The sequence below is a fragment of the Leptonychotes weddellii genome, chromosome 10 (assembly GCF_054177405.1).
Source record: "Leptonychotes weddellii isolate Sample4059 chromosome 10, ASM5417740v2, whole genome shotgun sequence".
NCBI lineage: Eukaryota > Metazoa > Chordata > Mammalia > Carnivora > Phocidae > Leptonychotes > Leptonychotes weddellii.
In genome coordinates, this window is record NC_138378.1 from 7503652 (window position 1) to 7527226 (window position 23575).

At 42.3% G+C, this 23575-nt stretch overlaps 1 protein-coding gene across 5 annotated transcripts in view; it reads left to right on the top strand.

The window, feature by feature from the left end:
* Positions 1 to 23575, top strand: part of BCAS1 (brain enriched myelin associated protein 1) — a 92580-nt gene that overhangs the window by 35620 nt on the left and 33385 nt on the right. For 3 of the 5 annotated variants that reach the window (XM_081832550.1, XM_081832553.1, XM_081832554.1), the window contains exons 5-7: positions 16526 to 16684; positions 17675 to 17719; positions 20046 to 20180. In XM_081832550.1, the coding sequence (XP_081688676.1) occupies positions 16526 to 16684; positions 17675 to 17719; positions 20046 to 20180 (339 nt within the window). The remainder of the gene's footprint in view (positions 1 to 16525; positions 16685 to 17674; positions 17720 to 20045; positions 20181 to 23575) is intronic. The other 2 variants (XM_081832552.1, XM_081832555.1) reach the window with 1 other exon arrangement.

The following is a 23575-nucleotide window of genomic DNA, read 5'->3' on the forward strand; positions in this document are numbered from 1 at the left end:
GGCCATGATGTTGCAACTCCCCAGGGCCCTCACCATGGCCGCCAAACCCCGGATGTCTCAGTCATGTCCTACTGGCCTTGCTAGTCACATCAGACACCCTTCTTCACCTGGTCCCTCACCACACCCACACTGCCCGCAGTTCTTTAATCTCCTTTGCTGGATCTTATCCTCCAAACCGTGGAGTTCCCCAGTCTTCAATTCCTAGACATCTTCTCTGACTACACTTACTACCGTAGAGACACCCCCAGTCCCAAGGGTTTAAATACAGCTATCTGCTGACAAGTCCCAAATTCATGTCTGTAGGCTAGATCCACCCCTGTAGTCGAGCCTTAAGTATCTAGCTGCCTCTTGACATGGGTACTTGAATTTCGACATCTCCATTTGAAGGTTCGCCCAACATGCGCAAAACTGAACTCCTCTCTCACACCTAACAACAAGCAACAGCATGCTTACTTGTGTCATCCACAAGCTTCCTCATCTCACTTAATGGCAACCCCACCCTGCCCCTGCTATTTAGTGGTAGAAATGGAATTAAAGAACCAAGATTTCCGGAATCCTACATGGTGTAAAGTAGGGAATTAAAACATAAGCATTGTAGTCAAGTAGCTTAAGGTTTCAACTCAGCGTCTGTTGCCTACTGGCTGTGTGACCTTGGACAAGTGACTAAAACTTTCTGAACCTTGGTTTCTTTATCTGTAAAATGGGGATATCAACAGTGCCAAGCACATTTTCCCATTATTCACACTTGTAAAAGTTAAAAGAGATAAGCCATGCAGAAAACTCAGCACCGAGATGCTGCATTTTGAGAAAAAGAAAATTCAGCTATTATTAGCATCATGGTTTTCCCCCCTATTAATCAACATTTTTGTCTTTTTACTCTGCCCTTCCATAGTTCTCAACCGAAGCTCACCGAGACAGCACTGTTGAATCTAATTTGAAAGCAATGTAGCTTTCAACCCAAAGTCTTGATTTGAGTTAAAGGAAACCAAAAGGTGCAGGAGTTATAAAATTATTTGAGCAAAAATAGAAGTTCAGCGCCCTTGCCTACAAGCCGTGGTTTGTTAGTCTGACATTCAAGGGTCTCCACTGGCTCTCCTCTGTGTTTCAAATGTATTTGCCATTATTCGCTTAAATGCACCCAGTCAGAATGCCCCCCATGTGACCTGCACAGATGCACATTTTCTCCTCCTGTCTCTCTCTCTCTTTACCAAAAATTCACTTCACCTTCAATGCCAGGTTCTCCATGAGGCTGAATGAATCCTCCAGTATTTGTTTTTTATGCTATACATTAAGTCAAATTCAGTAACAAAATTGCTTTGAAGGAAGTGTCTTATCAAAACATCAAAACTTAAGCAGGAATTTCTGTATCTTTACCATTTTACAGAGGAAAAAATCCAAGCTTTAGGGAAACCAAGTCACTGACTCCAAGCTACATAGCTAAAGAGAAATGCCCATCCCCCAAGCCCATACTTTTCATGCTCAACATTATTATGTTTTGACCAAATTGTTGAAATTTGTGCAATGGGGTTGTGACTAGGCGAAATTGAGTATTTGTCTGAGGAAATTTCTATTTAATTCTTTTAAATGTTAGGATGTGCAACATTGGAAACGACAAGTTAAAATTTAAAAAATTTAAAAACCACCTAATTCCCATGTTGGTGTGCCAAGTGAACTTTAAGCTGTGCTTTTATTTTGTTTTGTCTACCTTAGAGCCTCAAGGTCATGCCATTCCAACAGGTGAAGAGAACTACCCACGCCAAAAGACTTTGTCAGTACAGAGGAAACTCTGTTCTAAATTATGCAAATTATGGAGTAAGCAAGGTTTTTAGCTATGATACTGTAATTTTTATAAATTGTATGGATTTAGCACTAAGAAACATTTGATATGAACTGTTTTCAGCAGCAGAGTTGACGTGCAAGTGTAGGAATTTGAGTGATCCAGGGCTGAGTTCAGATTCTACCACTTATTAGCTGTGTGATCAAGTCAAATAATAATAATTGCCTCACTTTTCAATAATTCATTATTCATAGGCTGTGTAGTAAGCATTTGGCATATTTTATCTGCTTTGATTTTTATAACAACACAAGAAGGTAGGTATTTTTATTGCCATTTAACAGATGAGGAAGCTAGAGCTCAGAGAAGTTAAGCTACTTGCCCAAGACCACACAGCTAATTTAGTGGCAGAACCATAATCAAGATCCATCAGTTGCTAAAACCTGTAACACTCAGTCATTTCCAAACCTTGTGTTTTCATCCAGAAAAGGAAGATACTGCCTGCCTGAGGGGGGATTGTAAGGATAGAGGATTATACAGGCAGTCAATAGTAATGATGCTAAATGAAACAGTATATTTTCTAAGTTCTCAGAAAGTGAGAAATAAAGAATTATAAACTAAACGAAATGGTCTTCCTGCATGATGGAATGTGGATAGTCTATCATTTAGGGTGCCTTTGACTGCAAGTAAAAAACCCACCCAATCACCAGTGGCATAGTTAATGAGGAGGATATATTATTTCTTGAGCATAGTGAGAATTCTAGAGGTAGGGGGTTTACACTAGTTCAACATCTTCATACTCCAGGATGAGTCATTCTCCAGGGCCTACCATGTATTGTTAGCTTGGTTCACAAGTCTGCCCACGTGTGGTTTCCAGATGGCTTCCAGAGTTTCAAGTAGTGTACATCCGTGGTCATAGTGTCCTTTCAAAGGGCAAGTGAGTTTCCTAAGAGTTACCTGTTGTAAATTCAGTCACATATCTGTGTCAAGGTCCAAGGAGGGCTTGTCAAGTTTCTTTAGTAGAGAGCAGACCCTGATAGCAAAGATGATATGCCATGAATAGAAACCAGATATATTTTTTTCTATCCAAGTTTATATCAGGAAATCATCGAGTACATGGAACTGTAGATGCTACTCCCCGATCCCCTGTTCCTATGGTCTAATTTGATTATGACCCGCAGTAAGAACTAGATTTCACACCTTGACCTGATAGACACGCACATGAAAGCAACAAAGAATTCACAGAATAGTGCTGTTTTCACAGCCCAGAACACACATTAGTGTTTTGTATTCTTTTCTATTCTATTGTGTTTGTTGTTTTTAATGCTGGTTTCGACCCATTGAATTGTTTTCTAATCTACTAATGGTCACAACATGATGTTTGAAAAAATTTCTTCACCATAATCACCCTTCTCATATATGGAAATGGTGATCTTGAGGGATGTGGCTGTGTCTTATGCAACCAAGTGTTCCCAGCGCCTGGTACACTGCCTGGAATGCAGCGATGTTTGTTAGATGAACTTGACAAGAACAAAGATGGTACACAGCATGTTACGACTCTGCAAAGAATCTTGGAATATAGTCTCACAATCTCATTATCAGCTCTGCCTAACACAGCTTTAAATAAAAAATGACTTCAAAATATATGCATGATATAGATACTTTCACTGAGATAAACTATGTCGAATCATATATCTGTATCATTTATTCAGTATTTTTTTAAAGGTTCTATTTATTCATTGAGAAAGAGAGAGAGAGCATGTGGGGGGGGGCGAGGGGAGGGGTGGAGGGAGAAGGTCAAGCAGACTGCACCAAACGCAGAGCCCGATACGGGGCAATATCATGACCTTAGCCTAAACCAAGAATCAGATGCTTAACCGACTGAGCCACCCAGGTGGCCCCTCAGTATTTTTAATTCAGTCTTTAGCATGTTATGGTGTTAATCATCATGGTTGAATATTAAGTGAATGGTGTTTTGCAATGGATATGCAAAATAAATTTTGAGTTAACTTTCCCTTTGGTGCTATCCAGTCTGATTCACTCCCTGCCAGGTTATAATAATAGCCCTAATTTATTGAGCATTTACTAACTCAAAGAGAGGTGAAGTAACTTGCATGAGGTCCTATGGCTAGAAAGCAAGAGAGCTGGAATTTATCACCAGTGCCCACACGCTTAGCCCCTGTGCCTATAAGTTCAAAAAAGAGGGAATATTTGGAACCTTTTGAAGCATCTTATATTTTTAAAAAATTTCTGAAGCTAATACTTTGGGACATTAGCTAACTGTGGAACATTGGTCCAATGAGATCCACCTTGAAACAGAGCTCACCATCAAATAGTTTTAGAAAATACAACTTGCGGGGCGCCTGGGTGGCTCAGTCGTTAAGCGTCTGCCTTCGGCTCAGGTCGTGGTCCGGGACCCTGGGATCGAGCCCCGCATCGGGCTCCCTGCTCCGCAGGGAGGCCTGCTTCTCCCTCTCCTACTCCCCCTGCTTGTGTTCCCTCTCTCGCTGTGTCTCTCTCTGTCAAATAAATAAATAAAATCTTTAAAAAAAAAAAAAGAAAGAAAATACAACTTGCCTTATCCTCTTTCCTAAAGATTTACAATAGAATCAGCCTCCTTAAGGCCTGAGAAGTTCTGCAGCAAACAGATCTGCTTCACTTTGTTTAACTGAGCATTTCTTAAACTTAATTACCCATAAAACTGCTAGCCGTCTAACAGTTGGGCATGGCTTCTGAGGGACTGTTCTTGGAAATGCTGAGCTAGGTGTGTAGACCAAAGTTGGAAAATGGCCTCTTGCAGGATGCAGCAAACCACAGATAGATTTTATTTTAACTTCACAGTGTTTTAATATTTTAGATGATGGATAACATTTTGAAATGGACAAAGTTGACAAAATTTTAAAATTATGAAATTCCAATACACTTCCAGGTTTCAGATATTTCTGGAAAGTGGGAAGTTTCGTCCTGTATTCCCGGACAGGATGTGAGTTGTGGCTTCTGCTTGGGATGGGGCATTCACTCTCCAGCTTATCCAGTCCCCACTTCTCCCTTGTTCCCAACAGTGTGACATGGGAGTTGTCCTTTGCTACAACACTTACAGTATTACTTTTTTGTGGTAAGGTTGAGAATAAAGTGAAATATCTCCTTTACAGACCACTTTACTTCCTTCCTAGCACTTATAACAATTTGAAACTACTTCGGTGACCATCTTGTTAATAAACTGTAAATCCAGTCTGAGAGTCATTCTACTGGCAGGTGTTGAACAATAAATAAGAGGCTTGAATACTCTCATGTATCCATTCAACAAACATCTGAGTACTTTCTTTGTGCCAGGAATGATTTAAGGGTAGATAGAATGATATACCTCATGAAAGCTTTCATTCCAATGAAGAGAACAATGGTAAATAAGGAAATAAACAGGTCGCCTGGGTAGCTCAGTCAGTTAAACCTCTGACTTTTGGTTTTGGTTCAGGTCATGATCTCAGGGTCATGAGATTGGGCCCCACATTGGGGGCGCAGAGTCTGCTTAAGATTCTCCCTCTACCTCCCTTTCTGTCCCTTCCCCCGTGCTCTCTCTCTCCAAAATGAATAAATAAAATCTTTTTAAAAAGAAGAAAAAGAAAATGAACAGGGGCACCTGGGTGGCTCAGTCGTTAAGCGTCTGCCTTTGACTCAGGTCATGATCCCAGGGTCCTGGGATCGAGCCCCGCATCGGGCTCCCTGCTCGGCGGGAAGCCTGCTTCTCCCTCTCCCACTCCCCCTGCTTGTGTTCCCTCTCTCGCTGTCTCTCTCTCTGTCAAATAAATAAATAAAATCTTAAAAAAAAAAAAAAGAAAATGAACAAACAAATAAACAAATAAATAAAAAAAGGCTATGGATGACATGAACACAGAGAAAGTAGAGTGGAGAGGTAGCAAACAATTAAGTGGGTAGGGGGCAAGGCCAAGGAGTTCGGTCTAACCTAAAAATTCAGGGAAAAGGATGGGACTTTTTTTTTCTTTTTCTGCACGAGGCCAAACCATTCTTAGAAGGTCTGCAGCCTAATTTTGGCAGCATGCAAAACAGTTTTCTCGCTACTGAGAAGTGTTTGTTAAACAGATGACAAACATATTCTAGTCTGTGGGTCATTAGCTTTTATATTTTGAGGTACTTTTAAAAAAAAAACTGGATATTTTCCCTCTAATAAATGTGAAATGCCACAGTCACTCTGGAGCTTGCACGTGTTGAACAGAAGAATCTTCCACAAATCCCTTTTGTCTGACGGGACTTGTCCTGGGAACCACTCTCCACCCACTCTTTGCCCACAGCAACTGTATTTTTCCATTTTATATCATACATAGTGGACTTTAAGAGGGTGCCCCAAAGCAATGACTGCTGCAAAAATAAAACAAAACAAAGAGGCAAGAAAAGCACATTTCATTGCTTAATTCTCTATCCACACTTCACTTACCATTAAAGATCAAGTTGACAAATTCACTTACCCCTCAAGTGGAGGAGTTCTAAGAGAGAAAATGGAAAACCTTATTCATAGGAAGCAAGTGTGAATTGCTTTCTTTGATAGATTTATTTTCCCCCTCCAACTCTGACCACAATGAACAACTGCTTTATTTAATCTTATAAATACAATATCTCTGCATCAGTCAACACCATGGATTAACGAGGCTCTATCACATATAGGTGCTGTGTTAGGTTTTTGCTGCCGAGCTACGAGTTGAGGTCTTAATACCCTGAGGTTAGGTCTGCAGTGGTGATCTTACGATTTACCATAAAGAGCATCGCTGGATAGCTGGTCCAGCCGAGTCTGTTTCAATTAGAACAAGCAGATGAAATGAACAATATTGCCTCTCTTCCAAAGAGGAGGGAAAATGGGTAAATAGAACGTTTTTAGACCTGTGTCATGCAGCTTAGATTCCCCTCTTAGGAAACACGCCAGAAGACAAAGAAAAGATAGCTTTCATGTTTCAATATTTTTAGGTTATTTGTATTGCCCTCTGAAGCCTTTGATAATTTCTTAATTAAGAAGATTGTTTCAACCCTGGCATGTTGGCAGTCTCAAACAGTGTGCTTTTTGAACGAGCAATTTGACACCTAGGAATTTATTGAGGAAATGGACAAAATTTTATCCACAAGGCTTTTTTTTTTTTTAATTCCAGCAATGTCTATAAGAGGAAAGTTGGGATGATTAAAACAGTCCAATAAGGGAGCTGTTCTGTTGATTATGGGACACCCTTACATCAGACGTCATAAGCCAGCATGACACAGAAATGGAATGAGTGACCTGTGAAGACAGTGATAAATGAGAAGAGCAGGGTTCAAAACAGGAAGAATCCTTTTAGGGTAAAAATCCTATCTGCCCGCTTGCCAACACCTATGCATCCTTTAGGAATCCAGAGAGGGATGTGGAATGAAAAATTACACATTGTTGATAGCAGTCATTTTCAGTAATGGAATAATGGGTGCAGATTACATTTGTCCTCTTTGCTCATCCATATTTTCTCCTTTTTTATAAAAGGAGCAAGCACAGGGCACTGCCTGGCTAAGTTGAAGAACATACTACAATCTAGGTAATGTCCGGATTCTTCCAGCAGAGTGCGCTGTAGGGCTTGAGGCATCCGCAGTTGCCGCCCTAAGGCTGCTAGTAAGTTTCCGCAAGAAGTTACTTTTTTTCTTGACTGTAATTCCAGAACTATGCAATTCAGAGCTAGGATGGCAAATCTCTGTTCAGATAACACTGGCTTTTTAAATACACTTGTAACTGGTGTGTAGTAATCTCCAGTAGGAGATGAGAAAGAGGAATTTGGTTGTGGATGGGCGGTCTTTGAAGCCTTTCATAATTGGCATTTCTTAGGCGCTGTGTTCATTCCCTATTTTTGCCATGGGCTTAATGATGTGAATGAATGCCTTTTTATCAGCCGATGTGAATTTGGGCGGGAAGATTGGGGAAAATAAAAATTAGTTACAGTGATGAACTCTCCTTAGGTGGTTTTGAGCTTCGTGGGAAAACAAAGTAAATATATTATATGTAATGTAGGGAAAAAAAAAAATATATATATATATATATGAAATTTTTAAGTTCCCCCAGAACATTTTTAGTAGACTTTGGTTTTGGAGTTCCTTCCTGCTTGTTTATTAATTTGCTTTCCCTTCTGGGCAAATGGGAAGATAAATTCTGTCTTTAAGAATTAACCAAATTCCATTTTTCTCCCTCAGTCTGACAGTGGCTCTGTGCAGGTGACGGTACTCTCAGAAGAAGACAGTCTGGAGACCATTGTTGCCTAGCACACCATGCCCTTTGTGCTGTTGGGGCATCCAAGTGGGAGAGGAAACAGAGCTTTCCCTTTTATCCCAGGCAGCATGTGGCTCAAATTTCTCACAGATGGAAAGGAACGGAGTAATGGGTTTCTGTACCATTCAGTGTTCTTCGGACAAATTTTCTTGTGTTAAACTGTACGCTAGGTGCTGATTCTCGGCACAACGATTCAAACTGAAACCAGGGGCATGCCATCAGTGAAGAAACCTAGATGGCGGAGACATTTATCACTAATAGCTCCAGACAAGGCTTTCATGGCTTATGTTTTCACTTTGACAATGTAGACCTTGTTTAAAGAGGCCGAAATCCAGTTGACAATTCACAGTTAAAGGAAGGTGCCAGAAGTTCCATGTGGGTTTTATTATAGACAATCAAATTATGATAAGGCAGCATTATTTTTCAAAGTGACAAATTGTGATCACTTAACTAGAGTCCCTGTCTGTTTGCCCTTTGAAGCCAACAGCAAGGGGGAAAAATAGGCTTCTTCCCACTCAGATGAAAAACAAGCTGACACCATGAACACCTGTTTGTATCAAAGAAGTTTCCAGATATTTCCTGGGGAGCGTTTTTTGCTTCAGTCTAAAGTTTCTGTTTGCTGAGAATGATCTGGAGGCTTGATGAGAATAGCAAAGACATATTTGTAGTTAAGAACAAAGATCCTTCTACAAATAACTCAATATGTAAGGCATCATCTTTCCAACTGTGTTTAGTTTCACCCTCTGGGTGTTTTTTTAAATTTGGAATTAGTTGCCTACATTTTGTTTTAATTTTGATTTTTGTACGTAATACCTGGCTCAAATTAAGAAATTCTAAAAATGGTCTGTCTACTAATGCCACCCACTATAGATAATTACTGTTTGCATTTTTAAGTGTATCCTTCCAGGGTTTCTTTGGAAATACATAAGCAAATGCAAGCATAAATTTTTATTCCTTTTTTTTTATGCGGAAGGTAATATAATATACACTCTGTCTATTCCATGCTTTTTTTTTCAGGCAACACTAGTTCCATATCTGTACAGCTTCCTCGTTTCTAACCCTTGTGTAGTATTCAACTGTGTGGATGTGCCATGATCTAGTTCACCGGGACCCTAACAATGACATTGGACTGGTTTCCCAACATTTGCTAGTGCTCACTGCAGTAAATAACCTAATGCATTTGGCTTTTCACACGTGTGTGACTTAAAGTTTTTTAGAGTCAATTCTTAGAAGGGGAATTGCTAGATAAAAGAGTCTGTTCTTCTTAAAAATTTTGGTAGATTATGCCAAATTGGCCTCAATTGGTACTAAACTAATTTACATTCCAATCAGCAGTGAACAAGAGTGCCTGCTTCTTAAACCAGCCTCCCAACAGAATGTTTCCAAACATTTGGATGTTTATTTTTTTTCTCTCAATCTTTCCTTTTATGGCATCTGGATTTTGAGTCACAGTTACAGAAGTCTTCTCAATCCAAAATTATAAAATATAAATATTTTTCCCATGTTTTCTTCTAGCGTTTTTATCCATTTGGATTCTGTCCTTATATAGGGTTGACTTAGGACACCAGGTAATTTGTTTTCAGATGACCACCTTGTTGTCCCTGTATCTTTGATTAAACAGCCCTTCACTTTGGATAGATTTGAGGCGACATCTTTATCATACACTAAATTCCCATATGTATCTGGAAAAAATGTGTGTATAGCGGGGGAGAGGAATAGAAGCAAGAGAAATTAAATAGGAAAACTCTTGGTTTTGAGTAAACACCTGAAGGGAGTTGGTGGAGGTAAGGCAGCGTGGAGCGTACATACTTTTTGCCTCCGAAATAATCTGGGCCTGGAGTCAAATTCAGTTCTACTCTATGACCATACGCAAGTTATTTATCCTTTTCATGCCTCAATTTATTCATCAGTAAAAAAAAAAAAAACCTGCATATGGTACATACCTCACGAAATCCTTGTAAGACTTACATGAGGCCTTTTTAACTAGTTTAGCAGGGCCTGACACATAAAGGTTGGTCATGATTATTATTATCATTGACTTTTTTTTCTCCTCATTATACTTTTCCTCAAAGAATTCATGGCTGCAGAATATTCCATCACATGGAATGTGTTCATTCCTACACGTAGAAATGTAGGTTAGTGTAGCCTAGAGGTTAATCTCACACGTCAGTACCACATGCTAATTTATTGACCTATTCCAGAATTGTTGGACTTTTTATTGGTTCTTCATTCTTACTCTTCCAGAACTATCCTTTTTTTAATTATTAATCTTGAAATTATTGTAGATTCACATGTGGTTGTAAGAGATAATACAAAGAAATCCCTTTATCCAGGGTCCCTCAGCGGTAACATCTTGCAAAACTATGCTACAATATCACCACCAGGATATTGATATTGATACAGTTCCATGGAGAACATTTCCACCTCATGCTGCCCTCCTCTAGATACATCCACTTCCCTCCCAACTTCTGACAACCACCCATCTGTGCTCCATTTCAATAGCTCGGTCCTTTCAACAATGGTATATAAACGGAATCATACAGAATGTACACTCTTTGGACAGCAGAATTTTCTGGAGGCTCATCAAAGTCTTTGAGTCTATCAATACATATTGCTCCTTTCCTTCCTTTTTTATTGCTGAATACTATTCCGTGCCACGGAGAGACCACATTCTGTTTAGCCATTCATCCGTTGAAACACATTCGGTTGTTTCCGGTTTGGGGCTATTACAAACGAAGTTGCTATAAACTTCCATGTGTAGGTTTTTGTGTGAATATATGTCTTCATTTCACCGGTGGAAAAAAGGCCCAGGAATGCAATTGCTGGGTCGTATTGTGGTTGTGTATTTAGTTTGTCAAGAAACCGGCAAACTCTTTTCTACACAGGCTGTGCCGTGTGCCTGCCCACCAGCAAGCAGTGTGTGAGCGATCTAGTTTTTCTGCCTCCTTGCCAGCGTTTTTCTGGTCATTTTTTTGGTATTTGCAGGTTGCTGCCTCCTCCATTTCCAAGTCTAGGATCTATGAGGCAAAAAGCAACCCCAGGGCACTCCGCACTCTGTGGTTCCTCCATTCCCTAGCTGGTCTGTCTTCTCCTCTCCATCTGGCAGAGAGAAACCAGGGGCTTCCCGTTGTGCTTACTGGGAGGATAAGGAAACGTTCATATTCTCCATCTTTCTGGAAGCAGAAGTCATGTTCTCTCTAAAAGCCAGTCTAGGGGTGCCTGGGTGGCTCAGTCGTTAAGTGTCTGCCTTCGGCTCAGGTCATGATCCCAGGGTCCTGGGATCGAGCCCCACATCGGGCTCCCTGCTCCACGGGAAGCCTGCTTCTCCCTCTCCCACTCCCCCCGCTTGTGTTCCCTCTCTCGCTGTCTCTCTCTCTCTGTTAAAATAAATAAATAAAATCTTTAAAAAAAAAAAAAAAAGCCAGTCTAAGAAGAACAAAGAACACTTCAAGGAAAGGGCTCAAGTTCAAGCTGAGAATTTCAATGTGAAAGGCCATAAAGCTCTCACTGAGGGGATCCCCAGGCAGACCCACCACCTCCTTGCATTGAACAGGAGGCACTTACCCTCAGTTGCTGTCCAAGACTCAAGACCCTGCTGCACCTGAGAAATCAGGGAGGTAGAGGTGAGCGTCTTCAGAGATGTCAAGAGAAAATGCCACGGGGCAGAGGAGAGAGTTGAAGGTCTCCTCCGTTCCTGGAGTCCTGTCCAACCGTGTCTCCTCCATCCAGAGTGCTTTATGCTGGGCAAAGAGCTACTGACGGTTATCCACCTTCCTCAGAGGAGAGCCATTGTGTCAAGTTTTCCCTGCCGGCCACCTAGACCCATGGGGACCACCTGACCGTCTACCAATTCATCCCCCCTTCCGCTGACTCCACCGTGTTCCATTTTATTTCCAGGAAGTTCAGTAAATGTTCCCTGTGTGTCTAGCCTGGGATCTCAGAGAAGAATCATTGCCTATTGCTGCCTGCCGGAAACGCCTGTCCGGGAACTGGTGGTGGCCTAGAATCCAGCCCTTGAGCTCACTGTGAGGAACACTGGGAGCCCGTGGGCTGTGGGGCCAGAGGGGCTCAGAGCAGCTGACCCAGCCTGGACGCCAGGAGCCTTCCAGAATAGGTGTCTCCCCCACCCCCACACATCCGTTCTTGGAGGACTTCACCCAGCGTCTAATTCACCCTCTGTGCCCTCATCTTCATTTTTTCTCTTGCAGTCTTCACAGTTTGAGGCATGTTACATTTATTGGTTCATCTGTATCTTTGCTTCGTTTTTCCTTGCTCCCCTGCTCGAATGTCAGCTGTCTGAGGACAGGGCTGCGTGCGTCTCATTCGCTTCTATATGGGCAGTGACTGTGGCCATGTGACAAGCCTGGTAGACACTTGATAAACAGCTTCTTTCCTAATTCTTATGCTATCACAGGCAGATCCCAAACCTTGCAGGGATTCAAAAGTCCAGTCCAGTTTAAAAACTTCCATCTCAGGACACCTCGGTGGCTCAGTCGGTTAAGCGTCTGCCTTCGGCTCAGGTCATGATCCCAGGGTCCTGGGAGGTCCTGGAATCGAGCCCCGCATCGGGCTCCCTGCCCAGTGGGGAGTCTGCTTCTCCCTCTCCCTCTGCCTGCCTCTCCCCCTGCTTGTGCGCTGACTCTCTGACAAGTAAATAAATAAAATCTTTTAAAAAAATAAAAACTTCCATCTCATATCCACTTTTACATTCATCCCAGTTTTTTCTGGAATCGAGCTCTGACAGGACCTTGGACTTACCATCTGGAGGGGGTAGGATTTACCCTTTTACTTCTTCTCCTCTGCCATCAGGTGTGTGCGTTCGGGGAGGAGGGACCAAGAGAAAAGAACTCTAGCCTTTTTGCCTTTTGGTGCTGATGTCCTCTCTTGACTCATTGCATTTTTTGTGTTGTAGGCAACCACAGACGACTCCCTCTGGGGCAGAGATGGGGCCTTCTCTGCCTTAAATTTCCCTGAGGGAACTCTCTACTTTCTGCTGCTTTGGGGGCTCATTGCCCTGCACCCCAACCTCGTGGTGAGGGACAGAAAGGCTGCTCCAGCCCAGAAACCCTCCACAGCACCTACTCCTTAAGTTGGCACTCAGCACTTCCTCAGTCCGGCTCAGGGTGGCATTTCCCTAACCACCCTGACTGTCATACCCCCTCCCCCTTAGTTGAACTGAATAACCTCACCCCAAACCTTCCCCAGCCCTATTCCCCCTCCTCAGCTTCTCTACATTTTTCATGCTCTTATCTCTGGCTAAAACCCCTCCCCTACCTCCACCCATCCCCGTGACAGGCTCCATGGCCAAGGGCAAACATGGCATCATCCTCGGGCCTTCCCTTCCCTCGACTCCAGTTGAACTCAGCCCCGGGGCACATTGGTATCCCCCGGGATTCTGCAGACCTCCAGAAATTCTCATTTAATTGGTCTGAGTGGGGTCTGGGCAGGGGCATTGGCTTAAACACTGCCCAGGTGGTTCTAATATGCGGTCCAACTAAGCGTCCGTGGGCCAGAGGGGCTCACTTGTCTTTTACTCAGAGGACTGTCCTCTCTCCCAGCCTTTGTCCACTATGGACTGGCAGCAGTAGGAAGGCCTTGTGGAATGGTTAACATTCACTGAATGCTTACCAGGTGCAATGCCTTGTCCTGCGTCCTGTAAGTGGACTCTCCCATTTACTCCCCCCACGGCTCTAAGGGGCGGGTGCTACTCATCATGCTCCTTCTATAGATGAGCCCACCGGTGCACGGATGTTAGGGAACATGCGCAGGACTGCACAGGTATGGTTGGTGGAGCAGGGAGTAAAGTCTGGGCTACTGGCCCCAGAGCCCGGGCTGACACCCTGTGGTCTCTCTGCAGTTTGGGCCCTAGTTCAAGTTTCCCCCTTAGCTACTGAGCGCAGATGAGGAAATGAGTGAATGGAAATAACTTCGTCCTAGGCCACACCATAAGTTAGACCCAGTGGGGCATTTCTCAATTAGACTTATTCCTTATACCACTTTCATAAATGGCTCATTTTCCAAAACACCTGTTTGATATTTATGTAATATTTTTTTATTTCAAATTTTATTTCAAATGTTCTTTGTACTCAGCTTCACCTAAGCAAAAATATCCATTGTACCATAGGTTTGATGCTGGGAATATTTTTCTAAAGCACACTGGAACAATAAATTTGTATGTATACACACGCACCTGTGGGTACTCCGGCACTCATCTGCTACAAACAGAATTTTCAGCCATCCTTCCGCCTTAATAACGTGGATCTGAATTGTATCTTGAATTAGAAAAAAAGAGTTCAACTCATATTAGAACCTGTTTTTATTTTTTTTTTAAGATTTTATTTATTTTTTGACACAGAGAGAGAGTGTGTGTGTGTGTGTGTGTGTGTGCATGAGTGGGAGGGAGGGGCAGAGGGAGAGGAAGAAGCAGACTCCCCGCTGAGCAGGGAGCCCAATGTGGGGCTCGATCCCAGGACCCTGAGATCATCACCTGAGCCGAGGGCAGATGCTTCACCGACTGAGCCACCCAGGTGCCCTGAGAACCTGTTTTTTAAAAGAGCCTCTCTTCCAACACAAAACAGGTTTTGCCTGGAATTAGCTAGAAAACCTAACAAGTTTGTTAAGGCCATGGCTTTTAGCTGCTTTTAATTTTACGAAGTTCCAGATCTTTATGAGGCATTTCACAAGAAGCACCTCTCCATTTGAAAGGAGTGCTGAGGCTGGAAAGAGTACCCCTGCGGGATACATATATCATTATTACCGTTTCAAATATTCATCAAGGGGTACCTGGGTGGCTCAGTTGGTTAAGCAACTGCCTTCGGCTCAGGTCATGATCCTGGAGTCCCTGGATCGAGTCCCGCATCGGGCTCCCTGCTCGGCAGGGAGTCTGCTTCTCCCTCTGACCCTCCACCCTCTCATGCTGTCTCTCTGTCATTCTCTCTCTCTCAATAAATAAATAAAAATCTTAAAAAAAAATCAAATATTCATCAAAATGTGTTTTTGTATTTTTATAGCCCTTCCACAAAAGCCCCATTTTTAATGCAGACTATTCTGGCCTGGCCCCTGGTGTTAGGCTAGTCTTGTGTACATAACCTACATGCCAAGTGAGTGCCGAGGAGAACAGAGGTACAGAAACTCAGAGAGAGGAATACATAGACGCTGTGGATGGCAAGACCCAGAAAGACATCAGTGAGGAATGGATGGGTTTGAAGTAACCTGGCTTAGCGCAGGGTCACGGGCATAGAGATGGGGAAAGGAGTACAGGTTTGGAATGTTCCTACCCTTCTGCGTGAGTTAGAGGAGAAAATCAGTCCCTGTATCACATCCCTTGCACCAATAAGCTCCCAGGTCCCCAAAACGGAGTTATTATTTTATTTTATTTTATTTATTTATTTATTTTTTTAAAGATTTTATTTATTTATTTGAGAGAGAGAGTGAGAGAAAGAGCACAAGAGGGGGGAGCGGGAGAGGGAGAAGCAGACTCCCTGCTGAGCAGGTAGCCCGATGCGGGACTCAATCCCGGGACTCCAGGATCATGACCTGAGCCGAAGGCAGTCGCTTAACCAACTGAGCCACCCAGGCGCCCACGGAGTTATTATTTTAAAACATCATACTTTTAGGGACACCTGGAGTGGCTCAGTCAGTTGAGCATCTGACTCTTGATTTCAGTTCTGGTCATGATCTCGGGGTGGTGAGATCAAGCCCTACATCGGCTCCATGCTCAGTGTGCAGTCTGCTTGAGATTCTCTCTCTCCCTCTCCTTCTGCTCCTCCCCCCTGCTTGTGCGCTCTCCTCTTTAAAATGGGTAAATAACTCTTTAAAAAAAAGTGCTTTTAAAAAAGTTGATAGGGGCATGCCTGGGTGGCTCAGTCGTTAAGCATCTGCCTTCGGCTCAGGTCATGATCCCAGGGTCCTGGGATCGAGCCCCGCATCGGGCTCCCTGCTTGGCGGAAAGCCTGCTTCTCCCTCTCCCACTCCCCCTGCTTGTGTTCCTGCTCTTGCTAACTCTCTCTCTGTCAAATAAATAAATAAAATCTTTAAAAAAAAGTTGATATGGTTCTCACTGTGGGGATTGTGGGAAGTCAAATGGAGGCGTCTCTGAGGATAATGTACAGATCATTAGACTAGGTGACCATGAAGTTGGGAAATATTGGCATCATACACAACCTCCTTGTAGAATTGGGAGAAAAGGGGTTTTGTTTGGGAGGCAACGTGCACTGCTATGTTTGCTACCCTCTGGCTCCAAACAATGTCCCTCCAACTGAGTGCAAATGCTGAATATGTTAGAAAGCAGAGGAGGGGAAGGAAGAGTGACTCTCATAAGCTCCTGATTGTTCTGCACACCCGTGGGCAGAAGAAGAATGGCTGGAATTAGAGGGTCAGGGAGAAAGGGGTGCAAAGCAAAAGTTATTACTGTGAGAGTCCACATTCAACCAGTGGCGACAGTGACAACTCTGTTTTACACCTAGGACATAGTGGACAGCAAGGGGAGAGAAGGACAAGAGATCCCCACTGTGAGTTGCTCTGTCCCCGGGGACCTGGAAGAGCTGGAGACTGCAAAGGAGGACCCCCAGACCACAAACACAACGAAGAATAATAATTCCATCATGAGCTTCTTTAAAACTCTGGTGAGTGGTTGTTGCCCCTTCTTTCCTCTTTCCTATTGCTCAAAAGTTGTGTTAATTCTGCGAATGATGTATATTTGTTATTGTACCGGATGGGGGATCATGATGGTGCAGCTGGAACATTGGAGAACAGGGACAAGATGTGCTTTGCAAGAGGATTGTGTCACATCGAGCATTCAGTGAGGGAGCCCTCAGAGCCGGGAGCTGTGGTATGAACATCAGGTGCCCCAACTGTGTGACATGAGCTGTGTTGCGATGCCACTCTCCTGAAGTTCCATGTCTAATGGTCATTGATCATAAGCATAATTGGAGAAAAGCTCCTTGAGTTGTTGACCTATCAAAGCAGTCTTGCCTTCAGATGGCAAATAAAACTGAAGAAATCACTTCCTATCTTGTTACATCAAAATCTACTATGTTGATGGCATAGAGGCAGGGACCCAGATCCTCTAAGGCTTGCTTGTCTCTGACTCCTCAAGGCAGTCAAGCCTGGCCCATGCCAGACCTGTGAGAGGACTGAATGAATCAATGAATCAATGAATCAATGAATGCATAATCAAACAGACAGCTCCAAGTGTGTTTGGGTTCTTTCCAAAGCCCAAGACTAGCCTCAAAAGGTAAAAACAAGTCAACAGAATGTGCCACAAACACCAAAGGGGTGTTTGTTTGGATTAGTGGTAGGAGTGATGGAAAGTCTGTGGCCTTCCAGGAGACAATTTTGAAGGTGGTCAGGCTCTTAGTGAATGTATAAGGTCTGATGTATTTCATTATAAAACACTAATATTTCAAACTCTTTTATACCTAGAAATTATCCAGAAGACCGTGGCTTTCTACTGAACTTGGTAGAATGCCTTTGCACTGAAAAGGACTTCTCATTACATTCTTTACCTGCAGAGTGAACTGTACCACCCCCCCAAAAACGATGTCTCTATGAAATCAAATCACCCTAAAGAGCTAGCTATGATTTTTAATATTTGGTTTTCTTAAACTTTTAAGGTTTCACCTAGCAAAGCTGAAACAAAAAAAGATCTGGAAGACACGGTAGGTAGTTTGAAGTGTGTTCACGTTTGGGTTTGTGTATGGGATTGGATTTGGATTTGTGTCTGCTGCTTTGTTTCTTGAATTGTGTATGTGTGTGTGTGTATTTAGCAATTTAATAGTGCTGTTAAATTGTCTTTAACGTGTTTTGTTTGGGTCAGTGGTATTTTGATGAAAATTTTAGTGGAAAGCTTGAAATATTTGCTAACTCTGGATAAACAATTTCACAATCACCAATTTCTTATATAAAATAAGAACAGAATACTAACAACCATATATCACGTTAGTCTTTTTAATTGTGTGTGAAGAGACCCAGGGAATATAGGAATATAGTACAAATTAGCCACTGGAAATGAGAAAGAGGTGAGACAATTTAAAGTAGAAGTAAACTGCTCCATTTTTGGTTTTTAAAAAATACGTTCCATGTTTTTCATATAATTTGGAAAAAATAAATCTCCACCACAAAGGCAATTGTTCGGTGAAATGAAAGTCACCATTGGACGCTTGCCAAGGGAAGGAATGTTTAGAGTTAGGATGCCCTAGAGAGCTTAAATTTTTTCACTGTCATCCTAGAGATCCAACCAATTCCCCTGAGAATAAATTTTATTCAGAACAATTACTTTCTAGAGATGTTTTCCTTTACACTTGACAGAACTGATTATCCCTAATGGAACACATGGTTTAACTTTCACGGGAATCGTGAGGAAAGTTGAACTTGGTGACAGATAAGTGTCTTGCGTCCTTCTTTTGATAACTGAGAGTGCTTTGAAAGACACTGGGACCCAATAAATGGCTTGGCCAGCCCAATACATCTGTTACCAATATTCGAAGGGGCCAGGTTGGGAAAAGGATCCTAGAATTTGTCTCAAGACCTGAGTTTGAGCTCCAGGCCTGTTTTGTGGTAGCTATGTGATATGATCCAAACCTATCTGAATCCAGATCTCAACATCTGTAAAGTTGGGACAATAAAAATTCTGTCTCACCACCCCGGCCTTGAAGGAAGGGTGACAATGCCTGGTAAACCATGGAACTCTTGATCGCTACTTCCATAATCACTGCAAGATGTATTGAATGCCATGATGACATTTGTAGTTATCGATTGCTTCTTCTAGAATGTTCTTCTCCCAGTAGAAACAAATATTTATCTGAGGTATCTACATGCATTTTCCTATAAAATTAGTCATCTGCTATAAGGGAGCTAAGGTCAAGTTCAATGAATAGTTGGGTCCAAATGTTTCTCTTTTGATTCTGTGTCTTGCATTGTTTGAAATCACACAGCACAATAAGCTATAAACAGTGGGGTATGTGGGTGTGTTGTGTGGCTTCCCAAGTGACCTGATGCACTCATTCTCTTCAGCTGCTCATGCATCAAGGCCCCAACTGCACGAACCTAGCTGATAAAATCTCCCGACCCTGCCCAGAGAGGTCAGGGTCATTTCTAGTGGAGTTGAGCCTCAGAAGAGGGTTTTGTGAATGTAGGTCATCTACGACACAAACCGACCTCTTTCCACAAACCTGTGTTTTTAACATCCTTTCTACCAAAGTTCTTAGATTCTTGCTTTTGAAACATTTACACGGTTTGTCCATCTTCCCATTTGGCCTGGACAATTTTGAGCACACTCCACACTTTACGCAAAATCCCCTGCCATTTGTAATTGGAGTCGACAATTCTGAATGGTTGTTGCTGGACTGTTGCAGTTCCAATCTCCCCCAACTTTGGCTCAGTGGACGGGCACGCAGTAGACACTTCTCTTGCCTGAGAGATCTGCCCACCTAGAAGTCGGTTGAAATTTTTGCAGATACTGCTTCCCTGAAGTTTCTAATACTGAATAAAAGATGGGTTGGAGAAAGAAAGCCCTCCAGGCTAAGTGCTTGTCTTGACTCCAAGATGCAAAAATAAATTGTTTTCATGTATCTTTTCCTTTCCCATGAGACAAGAGTGTTTAGATCTTTAAAATGATCAAGTAGGGGCTGTGTTATCTTCTTTTTTTTATCTGAATATTTTATATCATATAGACGGAGCTTAAATGTCCTGCCATTGTCTTTAGCAAATGGATTTGGGTTAATCTGGGTCATTTAAATAGGTCGCCCTGTTGAAAATCGACATGTACTCAAAATAGACTGGGAATCTACTGTGTAGCAAATTGTCTCTGAGAGTTTAAAAAAGAGGAACAGTCACATGATGTGAATGTTGTGGTTGGGGGATGCGGGTGATATACCAGCAGCTAATGTCAAAGAGTTTCAATGCACTTAAAAATGACAGGGCGGGGGGGGGGAAGGACTTTGTTTAAAAATAAAGTTCTAAGTTATGACTGCTATTGCCCAAAAGGCATCCAAAGCAGAAAGTGTCTGTGATGGCCAAGCCGGACAGAAGACCTTTGAGAACCAAGCTAAAGTCACCAAGAAAAAGCACCTGCATAGCCCCAGGCTAGGATTCACATTTAGAAAATTCTTTAGGCATAAGGTCTGTATCTTGTTAAATTAGAAAGAAAAAAAAAAAAGAGAGAGAACCCTGGTCTTCACCACATGTACCCGTGGCTGTCCTGGGTCCCCTCAGCTCTGCTTCAGGGAAGACAGCCTTGTGTGGTTGGAATCATGACAGGGAATTAAAAATGACCTGAGTCAAATTTCAATGACTCTCTTCTCCGTAATTATACATAAACATCTGACTAGTTTCTTCCTAGTGTGGACCAGGGTTCTGAAATTATCCTTCTAACTCAGTGTTTCCCAAATGTCGAAAGTATGCATACCATCTTCATCGTTTTTGTCAGATATAGTATTAGTTGGTTGATCTTTTTATATTAAAAAGGACTCATTTCCTATTTAAAGGTATCTCTAAAGAAAACTTTATATTACATGATACATGGAAAACTCAAGTCATTTTTCATAAAGAGGTAACCATGAATATGGCTAATAAAAAAAATTGCATTCTAGCTACCATGTTTGTGTCAACTCCGAATCTAATGCCTTTCTAGCTTTATTAAAATGCAATTTGCCAGCAATAGAAAAATGTTAAAGATGTACCAGCATTAGAGTAAGCTTTTGCCCCCGAATGTTCTTAGAAAGATTAGATGAAAGTTGGGGCGGGGGGGAAGAGTATTTTCTCCATTTTAATGTTTTTTTAGCATTTTATCTCTGCATTACCTAAAATTATCTGTGATACCAATGGTATGCTTCCTACGCTTTGGGAAATACTCTTCTAACCTCAAGAAAATAATTTTATCTTTCTGTGGTGTGTTCCATCCATTCTCAGTCTTAACTATGCTCATACTGAACCCAAATAAAAACGCAAGCGGGGCACCTGGGTGGCTCAGTCGTTAAGCGCCTGCCTTCGGCTCAGGTCATGATCCCAGGGTCCTGGGATCGAGTCCCGCGTCGGGCTCCCTGCTCCGCGGGAAGCCTGCTTCTCCCTCTCCCACTCCCCCCTGCTTGTGTTCCCTCTCTCGCTGTGTCTCTCTCTGTCAAATAAATAAAATCTTAAAAAAAAAAAAGAAAGAAAAATGCAAGCACAAGAAAACAATGAATGAAGGCAGAGCAGTTTCCATCTCCATGTCCTTGGGAAGTGAGGACAACATAGAAGTCAGTTGTGGAGATTTCTCTCTTTCAATGTCTAAGAAGACACCAGTGTTTGAAACCAGCAGTTAAGATCCCTGAATTGGGCCAGCATGCTTGGACATTTGTTTAAAATATCCACCATTCTCCACTAAGTTGAATGGACTTATGAAAAAAAAAAAAAATCCCCAGCTGGATATTAGAGTCCCGGGATTGTGTATGCAAATAAAAGCTCCATAGAAAGATATCCTGGCCGAATCTTTATTTGCATAAGCAAACTGTATTAGGAAGCCACACTTGAATTTCCATACAGGCTTATTTTGTTTTGTAAAGACAGAGGGAGTGGAGGGATAGAGATTGCAGTTGGTTGGAGGTGGGGGCTGGAGATTAAAAAGTGGTGTTACTGTATGTGGGAGACCATTTGTTAACTGCTAGTGAAGAGTGTCATAGACCTTGTGCAGAGAAATCCAGCTGAATTCCCACTTGGAGCTTCTGTGAGTCAGGGGCCTTCAAAGTTTACAAAGTGTACGACTTTTTCCCTCATAGCTGCATTTCAGATGGCATTCATTTCATGCACAGCTAAGTTTCATGCCTCCAGAGTCTCTTTCCTCCACAAAAAGGGGGCCACCCATGTTCCGTATTCCTAAGGTCTCCCCAGATCACTGGCCTCACATCCTGCCACTGAGTTACATTTTGGGCAAAGATAGGATTTGGAGAAAATACTGGGAAGAAGAAGAAGTGCCCCTTTCCGGACTTCTAAGGTTTTGCCTTTTTATGTAAAGTAAGAAGATAATTCTCAAATGTTCTCAGTTCTCATTTATGCAACAGTTTGGTAGAGCTTCTTGGCTTTTACCTCCTTTTTCTTCACCTTATGATTCTGTCATCCAAAAAGATAGGAAAATAGGGCCTTTAAAATGGACCAGACAGACTGTTGCCTGGGTAGAGGGGCTGTGCTGCTCATCCTCAATTTTGCTGTAACTTGGACAGAAAAGAGGAAATCCAAGCAAATTCAGGGGAAAAAAACCATCATCTTCTGGTTTTGCAATTCAAGAAAAAAAATGCAATGGCGACCAATGGGGATCAACTCCTAAATTCATTGTCTCTGTATCTCAGTTTTTCTTCCTATAAAAAGAAATTTTCTTAAAAAAATTTTTTTCTTAGTATAAAAAAGTGGGGAGTCCCGGAATTGATAAGTGAAATAAGCTTCTTGTTACAAATAGAGTGTCAGCTTTCCTTTGCTGAATTGGGATCTTCTTCTCTTGGCTTAATCACATGCTATGCTTCAGAATCAAACTTTTTCACATGTTCTTCAAACACTGAACATGACAACATGCACACAGGCAAGGCGTTGATCCAGGATTTTTTTTTTTTTTTTTTGCCATGCCCAGAAATGCTCGTCTTCCCATTCACATTTTCCTGATGTCCATGCTCTCTGCAGGGCGCTAAAATATTAGTAGCCAGCTCATGTGATTCCTAAGCTCTGCCTCATATTCATTGTTTTCCACTTCTTGGTATAATGTTTACACCTAACTAACCCCTCCCCTCTTCCATGCCCAAATGTGAAACAAGATGAACACTTATTAGGGAAGAAGGTAAAGTCATTAGATCTGTAAACTCCAAATCTAATATATTAGAATTTCCATGGGTAGGGTTGCCAGATAAAATACAAACACTCAGTTAAATTCAAATTTCAGATAAACAGCAAATAATTGTTTAGTATAAATATAAATATGCCCCAGGCAATTCTGGGGATATACATTCTTATGCTTCAAAATTATTCTTCGTTGATCTGGAATTCGAATTAACAGGGTGTCTTATATTCTTATTATTGAGAGTATTGGCTAAATCTGGCAACCCTATGAGGTTGATTCCAAAAAATACAGAGTCGTTGTAATCTCTTCCATAATGCAGACGAAGAGTATTAATATTCAGTTGATGCTGGTAGAACACCATCTGGGGCACTTTGGGAAGTGAAGAGATGGATGGGCAGGGAGAAAAGACTGTGGGTGGTCTATGGTTCTAGAGCCCACTTAGGAGGGGGAGGGTGGGCAGAAACATAACATAGTAGGATCCTATGTAGGCATTTCTCTCTGGTCCTTTCTTTTTTTTTTTTTAAGATTTTATTTATTTATTAGAGAGGGAGGGAGAGAGAGACAGCATGAGAAGGGAGAGGGTCAGAGGGAGAAGCAGACTCCCTGCCCAGCCAGGAGCTTGATGTGGGACTCAATCCCAGGACTCCGGATCATGACCTGAGCCGAAGGCAGTTGCTCAACCAACTGAGCCACCCAGGCGCCCCTCTCTCTGGTC